The following is a 15,208-nucleotide window of genomic DNA, read 5'->3' on the forward strand; positions in this document are numbered from 1 at the left end:
GGTTATTGTACTAGTAAATCAAAATTCAGTTCTAACTTGCCATGCTATTCAGAACTCGATACCAAAAAGAGCTGACACAGGAAATCACGAAATCACTGTCACCTAAGTTATTTTTAGAAATTATGTATGCGCATTTAAACTTGGAGACACAAAGGATCCTCGTTTGTGTTTAGTAGGCTGTGCCTTTATAAATAGTGGCCAACACTGTAGTTAAATGAACTTTCTATTCAGAACAACTGTGGAGAATATTTGCCTTGGTACAAATACTCTTTATTTGTTTTAGTTTTAGCCTTTCTAATTTAAATTTCGTTTGTTTATTTGGACACAACACAATTGGACTAAGCCTATTCAAAGAACACATGTGAATGTTTCTTCTAATTCTTTAAGGATAGGTGTTGGTTAGTGTAATTATTGAAATACAGGTTTCCTTCGATGTTTTCTGCATACATATATTTCTTGATCTACAACAGTTGTTGACATTTTTCTCTTTTAGGCTTCCAGTGAAAAAGTAACTATACCAAAGACTATTTCAGACCTTCCTCCTCTTTCAAGCAGTTTAATGGCCATAATTATGAAGTCAGTTAATGTTGTCAGGTAAATGTTTCTACATTAATTTGTCCAAGGCTGTTGCTAATCTAGAACAGGTTGTATGTTGACAATAAAATTTTAATTTCTAAGTTCAAATAAATTTTGAGGAACTAGATGCTTACTAGATTTACCTGCACTACTTCATAATCTCTTTCCCTTGATATACTGCTTGTAGGTATTGACTGGGGGGGTTGGTTCCATTTTTTTTACTGCTTCTAAGAGCGCTTGTTTACCAGACTGTTCATTTAAATGAGTTCTTTAATCGCACATCTTGGCTTGATTCTTTCATAAGATACTTATAAACATTAATGCCCTCAATATAGAGGTATTTGGATGAGATAAAATATTTACATTATTACAAGCATTAATCCTTTAATTGAATGCCTGCAATGAGGTGAAAAAGGTACTGTAGCTGTATTAAAATCGTAACAGTCAAAATAGTTTTGAAGTATGTGAGTCCTAAAAGCCCCCAAAAGTAGGGTTACGTCATTATATTTTTTTAAGACTTAAACTGGGGTTTTTTATTTGCTATATTTAGAGGGTACCCTGACTATCTTCTAAAATTGTCACAAGTGAATTTCATTATCTTCCTTTGCTTAGTTTGTTCATATTCAATTTTTATTTACATGACTATACACACCAGAGTTGTTCTGAATGATGAAGGGGCTAATGTGTATTCCTTAGAAGTCCTGTCATTCTCCATGACTTATGACAACTGACTCCTGTTCTTAACTTCCTCATCTGACAGGCATTGAATATCCCTGTCTCTGCTGTCATCAGATTTTTTTTTTTCTTCTCAATCCTTCTCTAGTTCTAGTTGAACTTGCAGAACAAAGGACTCCAGGGAGTCCAGCAATAGGTTTCCTAATCCTAATCTTGTTCTTCTGTGAGGCAGCAGCTGTCCATCAAGGTGCTTTCTTTTAGTGAAGCACGATTATTTTATGCGCCTCTTTTCAAAAGAGATGCAGAAATTCAGTGAATTCCTCTGAAGCTTTTTCTTGTAGTGATCAAGGAGAATTTTCTCCATTCTTGACAGAGAAACTGCTAGTTTGGACCAGCTTGTTTCTATGAGTAGTTCGATAAACACATATTTGTCTTCTAGTATTTATCTTTTTGGTGCAAAGAAGATCTAAGTCAGGAGATTATTTACATCTATTTCCACTGGTGCCTCAGGACTGAGACTACTTTTAAGGCTGTTTTCTTTCATTCATCTGTATTGGTATGCCATAATCAGAGTCCAGTAGCAAGTCGTTGAATGTTACAGGAAGTATCATCTTTCCATGCCAACGCGAAAGCCTTTGACCTTACAGAATCTTGTGTGAGCTTCTGTTCTGCGAACAAACAATCATCTTGCACCAGGTTCTGCAGCGTCTGTTGTGTTTTCAGTTACTAATTAGTCAATCTCCAGCACTGAATTTCAGCCCCACACAGCGATAATACTGAGTGACTTGGCACTATCTGACCAATTGTGTGAGTATCTTTTCCTTTAGTAGGGAACTATCTGTAAAGGAACCAGTTACTTATCTCTTTTACTTATATGTGTTCGTAAACAGCTTATTGTTCTGTTCTATTTCATCTTTGCCTGCAGGCTCACCTGACCCTTGTTGCGAGGGAGGTGGGGAAAGGCCCCTGCAGTGAGTCTGCAGTGAGTCTTAATACAGGTTAATAAAATTACCGTGCCCCTTCATGGAACTAAAGGGTGTGCTTACTGACCTGAACAGTGATAACAAGAAAGTCAAAACTCTGATGGGAATACTGTCAGTAGCAATTTAAGAGCAATATGAAACGGAATCGATACTTGGTCAGATTAGACCACAATGATATAATAAAACTAATGCAATGCATGAGTGACTTCATAATACTTATTTCAGAACCTGAAGAGCTTTCATCTTTCTCAGCTCTTTGAAGCAATATTTGAGCTTCTACAAAGCTTATTTACTGAATCACTAGTGGAGGTTGGTTCTTTTCTTAACTGCATTTTGATATCTTAGCACAATAAAAGCCTGAAGAACAATTAAAGTTGGAACTGGGTATTTATGATGTTCAGTTTCGATAACAGATAATAATATTACCAAAGTTATTGCAACATCTACTGCTCTCAGTTTTGCCTTTAGTTCTTCACAGAGCATTTAGTTTTGTCCTCTGAGGTGTATGAGGATTACAGATCTTGTCCGTCTCCTGCTTTATCCCTCTTGTTCTTTTAATTTTGTCTGGTTTTGAGAATTGCTTCTGAGTTAAATTTATTATTTTTACCATTAACACTATAATGACTAATTAGTGGTTTCATTCTGTAGTATTACCTTATTCCATACTGCAGTTTAGTTTGGTTGCTAGACCTCTTCCTTGACTCCCTTGTTTCATTTTTCTTAACTTAATAAATGTCCCAAAACACGTCTAAAGTTTGCTGGTAATACTATCATCTCTTGCTAAAAGTGAGTCTCTTGAGATACGTATAGGATTAGTATTTATCTCAGACTTTACAATAAACAGTGGTTTTGATTCTGTTAGTCTGTCCATACTTTCAATACCTAAAACGTAGTTTGGAAGTGTTTTGGGGCTATATTTAGTTATATACGTTCTTCACTGTTTGGAAACCCGTAATTTTTGAGATATGCATTTTAGACCAAAGTGTTAATTAAACTTCATTTTCTAATCAGGCTACAAGTAGCAATAGTTTTAAGCACATGAGTAGTTACTAACAAACCATTGGAGTCATATAATGTATTTTTTTGAACTTGAGTAGAAATTGAAGTTAGAAATTTCAATACAAATTACATGATTTAGATTGCAGTAGAACCAGTATTTTTTTCATGGATTGACTTTCCCAGATAGCCCACGAGCTCTTAATTTCTCTTAACAGCTACTTAGTCTGTGTACAAACTTTTTTATTTTCTTCCCAAGCGATTTACCACTCTGCTAACTCAGATAGTCTCAGTTCCAGAAGCAGTGTGTAGTCTTCACTCACCCAATAACCACTGCTTTGTCCTGCATGGTATCTTTGAAGGTATGGTAGCAGGGTAGCATAATCACAAACTTGTTGTGTTCAGTTCTATTTTGAAAGAAACATGATTTATAATGTATTTTTGCTTTATTTTTTCCTTAGGTCATTTTTAAATGAATTAATGGAATGCATTCTCTCTGAAGAAATTGAAGGGGTTTTTAGTCTAACAGCTACTGTCTGCATTGTGATTATAATTAAAGGTCAGTCAAACCATTTTTGTCCATTTTTTTATTTTGTTTTGTTTACGTGCTACGTTTCGAAAGCTGAGTTCTTATAGAATTCAACAGGCACTTTTCCTCATCCTGTTAAGTTACCATTTTTCTACAGGATTTAAGGTTATATCACTTGTAAATTATGTTGTTAAGCTTTGGACTTTCAATCTTTGTGTAGTGAGTTTAAAAATACAACTGTCTGCTAATTCATAGGGTCCCTCTCTATATTCTGATTTGCTGAAATATATAGTAATTAATCCAGGACAGTGAAAATCTACTTTAATATTTAATCTTTCATTAAACAGTCTTTTATGTTAAAAAAATTTTTGATGAAAACTTGCAGGGTTTTTTTGATAAATCATTGTTTTTGTGCAACTTTTCAACATAATCTTATTTCAAATAGGTAAGCACAAAACTTCACTTCTAAAGGATATTGCACCTGCCATTCAAAGGAAGCTGATAACATGCAAGGATGCTGCCGCAGAAGAATCTAGCAGCACTGGAAGGTAAATGTGCTGTGGGAAATGAACACTAACCTCTGCTATACCCTTGTTGCAATAACTGGCTGTGTTTTGTACTTACATAATACAGTTAGAGCATTCTGAATGATTGCAAGGTTTAAAATAGCGGGTAAAAAAATTGTGAGGTATTGAGCCCAGCACAGTATTAAATTTCCTGCCCATACATTTGCTGTGACTGCAATCTTTACATGTTTGGTTTGGTTTTTTGCATTTAATTTGAATGTGTTATGACTTGATCCTGTATATTGCAGGATTCAGTTTTGAAATTCAGTTCTGTTAGCAGCAGGTGTAGAACAAAGCAAGTAGTCTATTTACTATTTCTTATTCCTAGAAGATTTTTATCCCACATTTTGGTATTAGGCATACAAATCTATCCATATGCAGATGGTGAAAATTTAACTGAATATAACAATGACTTTAAGACCTTTCCACAGGTGATTTTATTTTCCTGGTTTTTGGGATTTTGGTGTCATATCTGGTTGACTTTTAGATTATTTGAGATAAGCTTCTTGAAAGTGATTAGCTACATTGTATTTGCAGTCATTTATTTCAGACCTGCCCAAGACAGACAATCATGATGGATGCTTTAGCCTTAAGTGTCTCAAACTTGCTTAAGTCTAAAAATTTGTTAAAATTTGATTTCTGCCTAGTTATTGAACTGCCTGTGGAATTAGAAAACATGGAAAGCAGACATTAAAAAGCACAAACATAGAATATGAAGAAAACAGACTATGGTTACAGACATTCATGAAAAAATACTGAGAAAGTTACCAATGCACCACAGTGGCCTGAACATGCAGAGGCCCTTGCAGTCTTTAATTCTTCAGATGATGATCCTTACTATTCAGTTGAACAATGGCGGTAGAGTAGACAGACTTTAAATTAAAAAACAAAACAAAAAAAAACCCAAACCCACTTCATTTTACTCAACAGTTTCTTGCGTGGCCCTTCAGACCTAAGCACGCTTCCAGATCACGCTCTTCTGGTGGATCTCTAGCCTGAGGGATGTTGTTCTCTGGCATTGTAATGACCAGACATAGACCTTTGGCAGCTGTGCTGTCACTCAATTGGTGTCACCGATTTAAAGCCAATACTAACGCTATGAGATGCTACTGTATGAAAAATAAGACAGTTTATCAAGGAGGCCACGTGGGCTATATCCCTTTCCTATGATGATACTTCAAATCCTTAGAGTTTGCACTTAAGTTGTAGCAAGATGCTCAACAGCTACACTAAGTGTCCTGGCAGTGGTAGAACTTTGAGGGCTGTACAGTAAATATCCATTTGGAACTGGTTTATGCAGAAGGTAAAATTGATTTTTCCAGGAAAAAAAAAAAAGCCTGGTATCAGGACAATACAATAGAGTAGCTGTGTTGTTGCTAACGAAATATGCGTTCATTCATTTAAATCTGCTACTATATCAGAGCCAAAAAGGTATTATGTAACTTTCTTTAAAGAGATTTATAATCTTAAGAACTAGACCAGAAAGTTTTATGATATATATGAGGCACTTCAGTTATGTACCATCAAAAATGAGATTTATTTTAAAAAAAAAAAAAAAAAGGGAAAAAAATCAAAACCAGTGCCCCCTTCACTTCCATTTCCTGTCTGGCATAAGTAAATAGAAAAGAGAAATTTTGCTGCCAAGACTTTGAGTGGTTTCCACAGAGAGCACTGTCTCATGTAACACAAAACTGATAAAGAACTAAAAAATACCTTATTTAAAAAAAAAAAAAATTACATAATTGGACATCTAAAGCTCAGAGTGACTCTGCTTCCTGAGTAGATTTTTTTTTTTTAAGTAGTTGCTTGGCTGTGAACAAATTTCTTTTGGTTGGGACCTACCTTAGAAACAAAATCAAACAAAAATACACAAAACCCAATTTTTTCCCCCCATGAAATCATTTAACATTGGGTTGCCAAGTGTTCTAGTAGAATATTTTTAAAAATAATAATAATGATCTGGAAAAGAAAAGTGAGCGGCAGAGTATCATGATTCAGTTTGCAATTTTAATCAAGACAGTAGAAAAGGCTGAGAAATTAAAGCAAATCTTAACATGATTAAATAAATAGGCACATTAAAATGAATAATTGCTGCCACTTGAGTGCACTACTGACTATAAATTTCAGTAAGAACATAGATAATTGCTTTATGAATCTATATGATAATTTCTGCCCAGTGAACAGGGACAAATCAACCTAGAAGCTGGGGCAGATGAAGAGCGTAAGATCCCACACAGTGTTCTGATTTTGTGATTTAAGTGGCGACCTTTGTGCAATACAAAACCAAGAGTGAGTTGCAGATAAAATTAAAAGATTAGGAATATGAACATGATGATGGGAAGTATTTTTAACAAGAATCCGAATTGCAAGATGATAACAAAATTCAGAAGCTATCACACAGCTTTGCAGAATTTGGGAGGATTTATATTTGTACAGGTATGTTGGGGATTTTTTCTCTCCAGAAGGGTAAAAGAATTCATGCTGAAAAAAGGTTAGGAGGAAGTTCTTAATGATTAAGTTTTGCTTGACTAAATTAAAGCGTGTTTGCACTTTCTCAGATAGACACGACGTTGATCCAGGCTGGGCCTCTCGTGTCTTCTGACATCCCAATTGTAGTGCTCTGGTACTGGTGTACTCATGTATAACTAAAATGTGATCACATACAGTCTGAAATGTGCCCTGTTGTTTGTAAACTATTTTATCATCCTACTCTACTTATCAAACCCCAAAATTTTAGTAACGGTATTCTGCAAGCTAGATCTCTGATCGTGACTTTGAGCACAATCTTATAACACACAGCGCTGCACTGATGCGTGCTAAAATATATTACTGGTTTTTTAACTCATACTTAATAGTATTATTACTTTTTGCTTCTGAATGCATTATCTTATAATAAGTCCTTGAAGGATTATTTTATTTAATACCCAGGTATACCAGGAAATACTGACATTCTTTAATTTCCCAAGAGAGTTGGCATTCTGTGCCAGCATCTTAAATTTAGACTTAGAAGTAATCTATTACATATTAGCAAAGAAAGAAAAACGTAAAAATGCTGTCTGGTGTAGTAATTAAAGTGCTGCCCTTAAACAAGGAATTGTTGCACTGATTCAGAAGCAAAACTTTTCATTGTAATTTAGTCTTCCCTCTTCAGCTGAGTTAGCAGTTTAAGATGGCCCTGTGGGGCTATTATTTTAAAAATGCTGTTCAGTGCACTTAAATTCTGGACAACATATTGTATATTGAGAGAGTTTCCTCAAGAGTAATGGCACACACATTCGTTTAGTTTATAAAATGCAAATATTTATGCCTAGCAAAAAAAATGCGAATAAAGCTGTCGATGCAGTGATTTGGAAGTTAGAGAACAATGGTCCATGCTCTATAAAAACCAATGTGCTAGAGAATAATACCTTTGACTTAATATTTTGTATTTACTTTAATTAGCATTTTGACATGTGGATATTAGAATATAAATTTAGCTAATGGCTGTGCTGAAAGGTATTTCTTTAGTATTATCATTTAGCTAGCTTCCCAAACTCTTTATAGCACTCTCATTGCACCTGTAAATAATGATTCCGGAATTGTTTTATAATATAACTTTGTGTTTATATGATTTGTCTGTTTTGGGAGGTGTACAGTTATTCTGAATGACAGCTTGTTGTCCGATGTGCTGCTGGTACATGGGCCAACTACAGATCTATAGTTTTGTTAGCCTGAAGTTGTAACAAAATAAAATTTATACAAAGTAGTATTGCGTCTAAAACCACCGTACTTAACTAATTATACTAATTTTATAGTACATTATAACACTAGCTTATTCTGACAGCTGAGTTCCATCATGGCTGAAAGGATATAGCACTACAAAGAGGGGCAAGTGACAGACCCATGGCGCTCTGAATTCAGGGAGCCCGAACATCCAGTACGCTGCTATGAAAACGCAGAGCTGCCTCTTGAATTTCAGGTTGTGGTGTCTCACAGTGAATGCCCTAGCTCATCGTGATTAATGACTGACTAACCTTGCTTGTTTGGGGTGTCAGTCTAGGACTATAATAATAAAAATATGGAGAAAAAATGCTTGAGAAATACAGGGACAGAATCTTTTACAAAAGTAACATGAAGGATAAAGTTTATAGTGGTTAACATTGGAATAATGTTTTGACAGAAGACCAAAGTGCCCATTTGTTACTTTTGAGGATATTTTAGAGCAATGTTAGAAGCAGCTCCCGCTGGAGCGTGTCCAAAGAAGGGCACCGAAGCTGGTGAAGGGTCTGGAGCACAAGTCTTATGAGGAGCGGCTGAGGGAGCTGGGGTTGTTTAGCCTGGAGAAGAGGAGGCTGAGGGGAGACCTTATTGCTCTCTACAACTACCTGACAGGAGGCTGTAGCGAGGTGGGGGTCAGTCTCTTCTCCCAAGTAACAAGGGACAGGACAAGAGGAAATGGCCTCAAGTTCCACCAAGGGAGGTTTAGGTTGGATATTAGGAAAAATTTCCTCACAGAGAGAGTGGTTAGGCATTGGAACAGACTGCCCAGGGAAGCGGTGCAATCACGGTCCCTGGAAGTGTTCAAAAAACGTGTGGATGTGGTGCTTAGGGACATGGTTTAGAGGTGGACCTGGCCATTAGGCTACCAGGTTGGACTCCATGATCTCAGTGGTCCTTTCCAACTTTAACGATTCTATGATTCTATGATTCTAAGTTGTATGAGAATGCAAGGTGCATGAAGAAGGCTGGGTGAATGACTATGTCAGGGAATGCAGGAAAATAAAAAGAGGCTGCTAGAAATTTCAGAGCTGGCCTTTGAGATTGTTTAGGCAGTAATGGGAGACAAAAGAGAGTCAGAAGGGGACTGAGGTGGGTGTATGTGCAGCTGAAGGAGGCAGCTGCTAATAAGGATAAGAGAGAAAGCTCAGGGTTGGAAAATAATTGCCACAGGTGAGGAGAAAAATTATGAAGACTGAAGAATGAGGGAGAAAGCAAGAAAGTAAGGCCTTTTTTCATTCTTCTAGTAGGAATTACTGGTGAATGATTTGACTATTTATGTTTGAAAAAGAGTAAAAATGCTATGAAGAAAACGAGTGGGTTCTTTAAATAGATGATGAAATACTAGAAAATATGCTTGAATTGACTTAGTAATTTACACTGGGTTGCTGTAGATGACGCTATAGCTGGAGACGATCAGCAGAAATGGAAAAGTTGAAAGAAAAAGCCCAGCTCTTTCAAAATGATTCGTAAAGGCATGTTTAATACTTCAACTAATATGGAATAACTTGTCAAAGAAATCATGCAGTAGCTATTCTCTGAGAATCAAATAGGCTAGGACTGATTTAGCATTTAGCATATCTAATCCTGTTCTGCATTGTTTTATGCCATTTCAGAATCCTGTATGAATCATCTCTGAAAATTTTGGATGAATTTTTGAATCCTTGACCATGCAGAAGCTTTTGTCATAAAAATTAAAGGAAGGAAGATGTATTGTTTTTTAAAAACGACTATCTTGTAAACTTATTAATAGTTAAAGTTTGTTTTCTGTTATTCTGTACATTTAAAGCAGGCAAAATGTATAAAAGCGTGTATAGAAATCATGCAATAGTAAAGATTTTTCAAACAGCTGTAAAGAGGTTATTCTGTATAAAAATGTCTTATTTGGGGGGGGATGTAAAAATCAGTATCTCTGTTTTTATAAAACATTTATAAATCATAATCATATCATACATACTTTGAGATGGAGGTAGCACATAACCTCAGTCCCTGGGCAGAATATAGAGCATATTCCTAGAGGTTATGGAAATTAATTTCATTTCAAGACACGTGAAGGGCAAAATGGTGATTGAGAACCGCCATCGTGAATTCACCAGGGGCAAACTCTGCCTAACCAACTCGATTTCCCTCCCTGTCGTGGAAGAAGAGAGCAGAGAATGTCATCTTTCCTGTCCTTAGCAAAGACTTTTATGCAGGCTTATATAGTATCCTTACAGCCAAATTGGAGAGAGGTGGACAACAAAGACGCATGCTCTTCTACCCGTAATGGACTAATCCTGTGTACCAGCATAGGCAAGTACAGAAGGGTGATCTTGCTGCTCTCTTCACCTACCTGGAGGAAGATTAAGATGACTTTTCATCAGGGGTGCACGTGAAAAGAATATGCGGCAACAGAAACAACTTGTAGCAAAAGGAATTCTTGTTGGACATAAGAAAAAAAAATTTCGTTATGAGAATGAATTGAAACTGGAAATGGAACAGGTTGGTCCGAAAGGCTGTGGAACATCTGTCCCTGGAGATGTGCAGAGCCTGACTGACAAGGCTCTGACCATCAGGTCATAATTTTGAAGTTAGCCTTGCTTGAGCTGGGGACTGGACCAGCTTTATCTCCTGAGCTTCCTCCCAACTTGAATATTCGTGTGATTCAGTGACAAGTGTACTGGAGGGGGAAATGCCCTAGCCGTTAAACATATGCTTGATTAATACATAAGTTAAATTGCTTTATATTTAGCTATTTTTATAAATTAGTACTAATGATGCAGATAATGAAGACATGTAAGCCACTTATTTAATTTTCTTAATGCAACCAGATGCTCTCCTAAGACAAGCAATAGAATGCTGATTGCAGAATGTTATTTTGCCTGAACTGAGATAGCTGTAAATTAGATGTCTAAGCTCATGGTGGGGTTTAACCCCAGCCGGCACTGAGCACCACCCAGCTGCTCACTCGCTTCCCCCCACCCGCTGTGGGATGGTGGATGAATTGTAAGGGTAACAGTGAGATAGCAACTCATGGGTTGAGATGAAAACAGTTTAATACTTAAAAAGAAATAATAATTTTTAAAAATTGTAAGGAAAAGAGAGGGGAAAAAAAAAAAAACCAGAGGTTTTACTTTCCTCTCTAAGACAGACATGTGATGCAAATGAAAACAACGCTGCCCAGCCAGTCCCTGAGGAGCGGCCCCCCGCCACCCTCCCCCAGCTGCTATTGCTGAGCACCACGCCATATGGTGTGGGATATCCCTTTGGTCAGCTGGGGGCAGCTGTCCTGGCTGTGTCCCCTCCCGGCTTCTTGTGCACCCCCAGCCTCCTCGCTGGTGGGGTGGGGTGAGAAGCAGAGAAGGCTTTGACGCTGTGTAAGCACTGCTCAGCGATAACAAAAACAGCCCCGTGTTATCAACACTGTTTCCAGCATAACTCCAACACAGCCCCATACTGGCTCCTGTGAAGCGGTCTACTTATGAAGAAAATTAGCTCTACTCCAGCCAAAACCAGCCCAGCTCGTCACACTGTTTTTGTCTGTTTTAGAAGGAGATCTAACAGGAATCCCCAGAAAATGATTCAGCCGCAGACTAAAAGTAGCACAGGGTGACCAGCTTAGACCTGGCTCTCTGACACTTGCTTATCTACCCTCAAGTGAAGTGATTCTCACTCTGTGCCTGTGCAAATGCCTTACTGAGGTCTCCAACGGCACCGAGTGCCACTGAAATGGAAATGAACAAATTTAGCCAAATTAAGCCGGACTCCTCATTCGTGATTAAGATTTGTGCGCACTGCTGTACCCCATCCATCTAACCAGGCATCTACTGTGCTCTTTTTCTTTCTGCGGCACGAGATTGTGAGATTTTTTCCTAGTACTGCTCTGTCAAGTGCCATGAACTACCTTCACCCTGCTTTACATCAGATTCATACTTGACCTTAGTGCATAAAACTTCCCTACTGGATAAAAGCCTATTTAGCTGGAATGTTGATATTTAAAAGTGATTGAATTCGTAATAAACAAGTGTCTGGCTTTGCAACAGGAAAGCTAGTACAACTATTCCTGAATTCCAGAAGATTTACCTTATCCACACCGGTAGCCTGAGCCAAACCGACTAATGCTGCCACAGCAGGTATCTGTAGATCTGCCAACTGTTTATCTATCAACATCTTTATAAAAACTGTGTTCTTTGGCCTTCGTTCTTCTACATCTGTTAACAGGCAGGTGTTCCAGTAATGACCTTTTAAATCTTGTGATTATACAAATTACTTAATGAATATGTAAATCACAGTTTCTTTTTTCTGCTTCTCAGTCTTTCAGTATTTGCTCATATTATTAGACTAGAAGAGAGTCCAAATTTACTGCCTTGTTTTTCCTCAGTGTATAATATTGCTTCTTCAGTTTTCACTTTTCATGGAGTATTTGCTACAGATGTAATATCCCTGAGCCTGAAAGAAATCAAGGTAATGCCAACATCAGAAATCTGCAGATTTCGTTTGAAGAACTGAGAAGTGATATTGCTAGGAAGGATAAGAAAATTTGAAGTTAAACCTTTGTCCTGCTGGTGGCTGGTACTCAAGTGGTTCTCAACAGTGTTGAAATTGTTCTGCGTTAGTCGTGCAGCTGGTGTATAGATTTCAGCTCAGTTTCTTGTCCAGCTCTACTAGAACTGCTCTGACCGATGAAAAAACATTGGCTTTCTGCAAGATAAATATTGATGTTCTTAGGATTCCTTGAGCCAAGGTCTGTCAGTGCTTTCTCCTTGGGTCTTTGTGGCAAATTTCACAAAAATATAAGAGTTCTAGGTTTTACTTGCTGTGCTCGTTGCAAACCAAGTCTTGCCAAAATATTAAATCCTTACATTTTCCTTCTGTTTCCAAGATATAAATAAATCATATGTTCCTTAAGCTGAGTTATCTGTTGGAAACCTGTAAACCAGATTTGTTTCACCTGATTAATTGAAAGTGCTGTTGAAGTGCCACTGGGGGAGAGGGCTTGGTCTGTGGTTTTTGTTATGGCATAATCTTGGTATTCAGCCAGCTGCACTGTCCTAACTCTATGTCTGAGAACTTCCCATCAGTTTAAGACTGACCCTTTGAGACCTGTTCAGCTTTTTCCAGAAGTTGAACTTGACTTTGATTAATAAAATTGGTTGCAATATGAACAAGATAACACCATTCGAAGATACTCCTTTGAGCAACTCGCATTGGCAGTCACTGGTAACGTCCGACTGCCTGAAGAATGAATTTTCTAGTCATGGTTGTACCTGTAAGTGGTACATGCCCATAGCTCTCTCCTCCACGCATACACATTCAGTATAAATATCACTGAAGAAAGCAATAGCTTTAAACTTTTCACAGTAGTCTTCTATGTTTTAACTTTCTTTGTAGGGACTCGGTCCCTTTTTAGGTGACCATGTTCATTTGCTTTATTGTCTGGCTGTGAGGCAAAGTGCAGCAGTCTTCCATCTATCACAGCTTCAAATTATGAGCTGAAGAAAAACCTGGAGAAGCTCTCAAGCTTCTTCCTTAGCAAGTAAAGGTCTTCAAGTATGGATCCAAGCACACAAACTTTCAGACTTGCCAAGGAAAAGAAAAAATCCGCCTCGCACCTGCTGTTTACTCCCGTGATAGCTGCAACTCACTTTGCATTTAAACTCACATGTGCTGCTGCCGTCAAGTGCTTTGAGGTCTTCTGACTTACAGAAGGAAATCAGAGAGACTAATTTTGATAAAATCTTTCACCTCACTTGATAAACGCTTAGTGAAGAATACTTATGATAATGACTGCAACGTGAAATCACGAGACACGCCAGCTACCTTGTACTATCATTTGCTGATCTGCTCCAGGGTCTTGTGAACCAAGACCACTGCGCAGTGTCCTGCCGTGCCCGTGCTAGCAGCACCTGCAGTGGTCGCTGCCCGCTTCAGACAGAAGAGCGCGGCTCAGTACTTACGTCTTGACAATTCGCTGGTCAAGGACAACTTCCAGGAACAGCTGCAAACCTTTCCACAGGCAGCCAGCAGTTTGTCGGTTTCATTAAGCCATTGCAAATAGGCACAAACCTTGCCTAATCTACTTCAGATAAAACTTCTCAGCCCTGGGCGCTGTGTAGCTGTGTTGCTGCTTGTCTGAGCATGACCCTAGGCACAGCCCCAGGCTTCAAAAAGCTATGTAATTTTAGCTTTAATTTACTCGGCAATCATTGGGATTTTGTCACTGGGTTAGGTTATTCAGCATTGACGTGGCCTTAGTCATCTCTAATACCAGTGGGCCGTTTATCTCTGCCCAGTTCCACACCGTGGTTCTAGAAAAGCTGCAGAAATTCTATGCGGAAACTTTAAGCAGTGGAAATTCACTTTGTTATATCTGTTAGCATTTTTTGAAAACAGTACCGCAGCAGGCGTTCTGTTAGTATTATTTTCTTACTGCTTATGACTCTAGGAAGTAGAAGGTGTTATCAGCCGCCTTCTCCTGTGTCATTTTTTTTAAACTAGAGGACCACCTTGTTTTCAGCAAAATAACTTGGTCCTCAAACACGACTTTACACTTATTTGTTTCGTGGTGTTTATGTTACTTCAGACTTCACATTACTAAATTCTTCCTATCTAAAATTCTAGTCTTTTGATATTGCTGTCAACTTTGTCCCAGTTTCAAATATATGTTCAAATTTCATTAGTTTATGCTTATTTTTTGTACTGTCATTAATGAAAATATTAAATAAGGTGCTGTTCCAAAACATCATTAGTAATTCCTTTTCAGCCTAATCTATTTCCCTCTTCCGTTCAATTAGTTCCTTACCCATCTCGCTATTCCTATAATTTTTTTATACGCTGCAGTAACAGATGCTTTGCTGTAAAGCCTTACATTTTAGGTAGGAACATTTTAGCGGTTCTTGCTGGAAAGGTACGGGAATCCTGTGCAGCCGTACACCTCCATCAAAGGACACAGAGGACAGAGCCAGCCCAGCCCCCTTTTGGGGTCTTTGCAACGTGTAATGACACACGCTCCCTGCCTTTTGGGGTCATCATTAAACACTTCCATAAACTGCCTGTGCTAGTTCAACTTCCATGTGAATAAAGAATATTGATTTGGCATTTTTTTTCTTTTGTTTCCCAGTGTAACAATCCTTACTTACTAATGGCCT

At 37.9% G+C, this 15,208-nt stretch overlaps 1 protein-coding gene across 2 annotated transcripts in view; it reads left to right on the plus strand.

Annotated features, from left to right (window-relative positions):
- Positions 1–15,208, plus strand: part of NCAPG2 (non-SMC condensin II complex subunit G2) — a 55,449-nt gene extending 40,241 nt beyond the window's left edge. Inside the window, exons 25-29 of one of the 2 annotated variants that reach the window (XM_087762704.1) lie at positions 494–594; positions 3,692–3,789; positions 4,205–4,307; positions 9,698–9,791; positions 15,181–15,208. In XM_087762704.1, the coding sequence (XP_087618830.1) occupies positions 494–594; positions 3,692–3,789; positions 4,205–4,307; positions 9,698–9,749 (354 nt within the window). In that variant the 3' untranslated portion in view covers positions 9,750–9,791; positions 15,181–15,208. Of the gene's footprint in view, positions 1–493; positions 595–3,691; positions 3,790–4,204; positions 4,308–9,697; positions 13,000–15,180 lie in introns of those variants that run through there. The other variant, XM_087762638.1, reaches the window with a different exon arrangement.

The sequence above is a fragment of the Nipponia nippon genome, unplaced genomic scaffold (genome assembly GCF_047370975.1).
Source record: "Nipponia nippon isolate SJK-2023a ecotype South Korea unplaced genomic scaffold, ASM4737097v1 scaffold_1, whole genome shotgun sequence".
Lineage (NCBI taxonomy): Eukaryota > Metazoa > Chordata > Aves > Pelecaniformes > Threskiornithidae > Nipponia > Nipponia nippon.